This window comes from Pistacia vera, unplaced genomic scaffold (assembly GCF_008641045.1).
Source record: "Pistacia vera cultivar Batoury unplaced genomic scaffold, PisVer_v2 Contig69, whole genome shotgun sequence".
Lineage (NCBI taxonomy): Eukaryota > Viridiplantae > Streptophyta > Magnoliopsida > Sapindales > Anacardiaceae > Pistacia > Pistacia vera.
In genome coordinates, this window is record NW_022196545.1 from 587,218 (window position 1) to 591,111 (window position 3,894).

General features: G+C 35.1%; 1 protein-coding gene across 4 annotated transcripts; it reads left to right on the plus strand.

Annotated features, from left to right (window-relative positions):
* Positions 1–3,894, plus strand: LOC116113743 (protein SAWADEE HOMEODOMAIN HOMOLOG 1-like). 4 transcript variants are annotated; one of them, XM_031399904.1, is made up of 9 exons: positions 1–106; positions 767–852; positions 1,002–1,047; positions 1,134–1,275; positions 2,345–2,408; positions 2,541–2,592; positions 2,979–3,122; positions 3,441–3,572; positions 3,759–3,894. In XM_031399904.1, the coding sequence occupies exons 1-9, from the start codon at positions 53–55 to the stop codon at positions 3,801–3,803; spliced, it is 765 nt and encodes a 254-aa protein (XP_031255764.1). In that variant the 5' UTR covers positions 1–52; the 3' UTR covers positions 3,804–3,894. The 4 variants fall into 4 exon arrangements, with proteins under 4 accessions (XP_031255764.1, XP_031255766.1, XP_031255767.1 ...); XM_031399905.1 differs by lacking the exon at positions 1–106 and adding an exon at positions 338–439; XM_031399906.1 differs by lacking the exon at positions 3,441–3,572 and having other exon boundaries at positions 3,759–3,885.

Below are 3,894 nucleotides of genomic sequence, written 5' to 3' on the forward strand. Positions count from 1 at the left end.
AGCCTCAAAGATTCTCTCTCTCTCACTTGAACTTGTTCAGTTTTTCAAAGACATGGGGGATTTGGTGTCAGCAGGAGACTCATGGCCTGAATTTACACTTGCTGAGGTAACATAATAATAAATAAATAATAAAAATATTATCTTTGAGAGTATTTTCTTCATGGTTTCTTCATTTTATCATGAGGGTATGTTTTGGTTGTTCACCTCTCAGTTTGTGTGCTTATGTTGCTTAAAGTGTTTAATCTATGCTGTATTATAATGGTTTCTGCTCAGAATGATGATTATGGGTTTTTTTTTCTTAAATAGTTCATTGGTCTGATTTTGATTTTTATGGAACTTCTGATGGGGTGTACCGTGTATGAAGAACTTTTTTAGAGGTTTATGATAATTTTTGGAATTTTATGGAAGGTTTATGAAGGATTGTGAAGGTTTAAGTGAGGTAGGTTCATTCATTTTTGTCTTGTTTTCACTGGGTTTTGTAGCTTTCTGGGCTGTCTATTGAGTTTGCAGTTCAAGTTCAAGTTCCAGTTCAAATTTTTTTTCACTTTAGCTGTCCTCTGTGTGTTCAGTTATATACATTTTATATAAGTACATACTTTATTATCTCATTTTTGTTTAAAAAAATAAAATTTAACTTACAACTACTGAAGCGAACCCCTCAAACCCATGGGTTGAGAAAGATGAGATCTCAAGATTTCTTTTACAATTCCAAGAGAAAAGGTCCACCTGTCTGAACGCGGGTTTGTTGTTTCGTCTTCTTTGATAGATTAAGGAATTGGAGAGTACATATAAGGAGTTAGGCGAAGCATCATTGAGCCAGGAGTTTTGCCAAGCACTCGCAACCAGTTTTAGGTGGAATCCCTTTCTGGAAAATCATTATGTAGCCTTAATTGAATCAAAATTGTCTCTTTTCTTTTTTTTGATTACTATTATGTGCTTTAGATAACAAGTTTTGTGAACATTTAGTCTTTTTCTTCTCTGTATTTCTCTGTATTTATCAGTTTTGCTGCGAGTCGTGCTGCGAGACCTGCCATTCCTTGGCAACAGGTTGTTTTCTTGAGTCTCCTCCAAACTTTATTATTTGTTTGTTTGAATCCCTTCATAACTCTTGTCTTGTTCTTATTTTCTTATAGGTGCAAAGTTGGTTCCTGGATAAGCTGAAAGGCTCACGAACTAAAGTCCAACCGTCTTCATCTAAGGCCCTTAGTTTCTTTGTTAATCTTTCTCGTGAAATTTTTCCAAGCATTGAACCTGAGACTTCACAAAAGCCTAAAGGTTTTGTATCAGCATGAGTAGAATTGCTGTGAAATTAAGATTTTTGAAATTATGTTATGTTGAATCATTTATCTGTGTGTTTTGAACTTTAGGCTTGATAATCTGCATAATAATTATTGGAAAATGTTGTTTGAGGTTTATTGATCGTGTAGAACTAAACTTAGGTTGCTAGTTACCCACAAGTTTAACCCAAGAGTGTCACTTGTTGAGTTAGAGTTTGTTGTACTTGCAATAGTGGAATTGCATTCAAGAAATAAGAAAAAGAAACAGTTATATAATTGGGACATCATCAAAATCTGAACGAGGAATTATAACATAGAGCATAATGTAAGCCATTCTAATTCAGTTTTGCAGCTATGGCAAAACAGGATAAGCTGGTGCCAGGATCTCATTCTTGTCAATGACCATAACCTGTCATTCATTTTGAATCAATCATGATTTTTGGATACAGCACATACTTGCCAAGTGCAATGACGTCGACTGGCAGCCTTGTTGATATAGTTTCTCTCGGCCTTCTTTTAGGAGCAATAACAAGTTTACTGGAGGCTCTTGGATGCCTACTGTTGATTGTTTATGATTGAGAAAATGAGGGATAAAGTCTAATAGTCTTTTCCTTTAGTTATATTCTATAAATAAGAATGCTAAAGTATATGAAAACTGGTGACGTGATGCAGATTAGTTACCTTTGAGTATTATAACTCGCTTTGAAATGTCTTTTTTGGTTACTTTCAATCTACCTCTATATTCTTTTTTCCCTCTTTTCCCGCTGCTGGAATGTTAATTATTAACTTCCTATGTAAGGCTTTAGATCAGTAATACCTGTTTTTCCTTCTCTACTCAGCAAAATCTGAATGCAGTTTATGATGACAAAATATAATCCGATATTTTTTTCCCTCATTTTAAAGATGAATTAAATGCTTATGCTGTATACATATCAGGCCATCCTATGGAAATTAATAATGATAGCTGACCATCTGATTTTGTCATTCAGTCTCAGTAAAAGTATTGCCATAGATGCAAAACTATAAACAGAACTATAACTTGATTTCTGATATCAATTATTATGCAGGTAACCGGATCTCAGAACTAAAGGAATGCCAATTTGAAGCTAAATCAGCAAAAGACGCTGCATGGTAAGAATGTATCTAGTAACATGGGATCGCAGAAGTTTGTGTTAAATTGCTATATTTGCTTCTTGCATGTACAGAAACCGTATTATGATTTATTGTAGAATGTTTGAAATGCTTTTTTGGTGTAACGTCCAGGTACGATGTTGCTTCGTTCCTCACCTACAGGGTTACATATGCTGGTGATCTAGTAAGAATCATTTACAATGAATTTATGTTTCTTAAGGATCAACGTGGCATTTCTTAAACAAGTGCCTTGCTTATGAGATCTTTTAAAATGAACCAGCGAATTGTTTCTCAAGCTTTGGTGATTATTTCTAATGCTTTCCTTGTTTCGACATTACTATTTTGCAATTGAACTCGACATTTTGGATCTTGGTTTTTTCAAACTAAAGCTATCTAATCTCTGATCAGTGCGTAAACTCATTTCAACCTGCAACAATACGGCTTAGACTAGTTCAATCAAGTACACATTGTCCAGTGAAACATTGAGCTTACTATATCTTTCATTAAAGAGAGAGATTTGTTCATTATTTAAACCTACAATAAATTACTAAATAGTGCATATATTCATAGGAAGTACGTGTACGATTTTCTGGGTTTGGCAATGCGGAAGATGAATGGGTGAATGTAAAAGAGGGTGTTCGTGAGCGATCTATTCCGTTAGAACCATCAGAGTGTCATGAGGTCAACGTTGGAGATCTTGTACTGTGCTACCAGGTATTCCATTTTCTTTAGAAAAATAAGAAGGAAGTAACATGCAACTATCAATTACGCGTTTTGGACTATGCACTTTGAAAAGCGTATAGAGGGTTGTTGCTGTGTTGACTATCATTTGCTTATTCTTTAATTATTGTTGCGATTCAACTATCCATGGTGCATTACTTGCAGTTCATATATAGAAATGAAACCCATTTGTATGCTATGTGAGGTTGTTGCCTTGGGAAGTATGGAAGAAACAGAATGGAGAAGAGACATACCCTTAAACTAAGTTTGTTTGTTTTTCTCTCTCTCTCTCTCTTTAATGGCGGATTACAGGAAAGAGAACATCAAGCAGTCTACTGTGATGCCTACGTTGTAGAAATCCAGAGGCAGTTACATCATGATAATAATGATATAGAAGGCTGCCGGTGCATCTTTTTGGTTCGTTACAGCCATGACTACACTGAGGTTATTTAACAAAACTATCTCCTTCCTCTTATCAGTTTGTATGCATATGTATGTATCTACGTATACGAGTATTGCATACGAAACTACACGTGGTAACTCAAGTCATTCTGTATTGTTTTAAACCTTGATGTTATGTAGAAATTAAATCAATCTCGTCTGATATTTCATCTGACATGTTTGTACCAGGAAGCTGTTGATTTGGGGAGGCTGTGTCGCAGGCCTAAACATTAAAATGTGAGGCAACCTTTCATATTCAAGCGGTTTGCATTATGCTGAAAAGTGAAGATCAACTTTCCCTTTAGGGTGCATTTGGTTCAGGAAA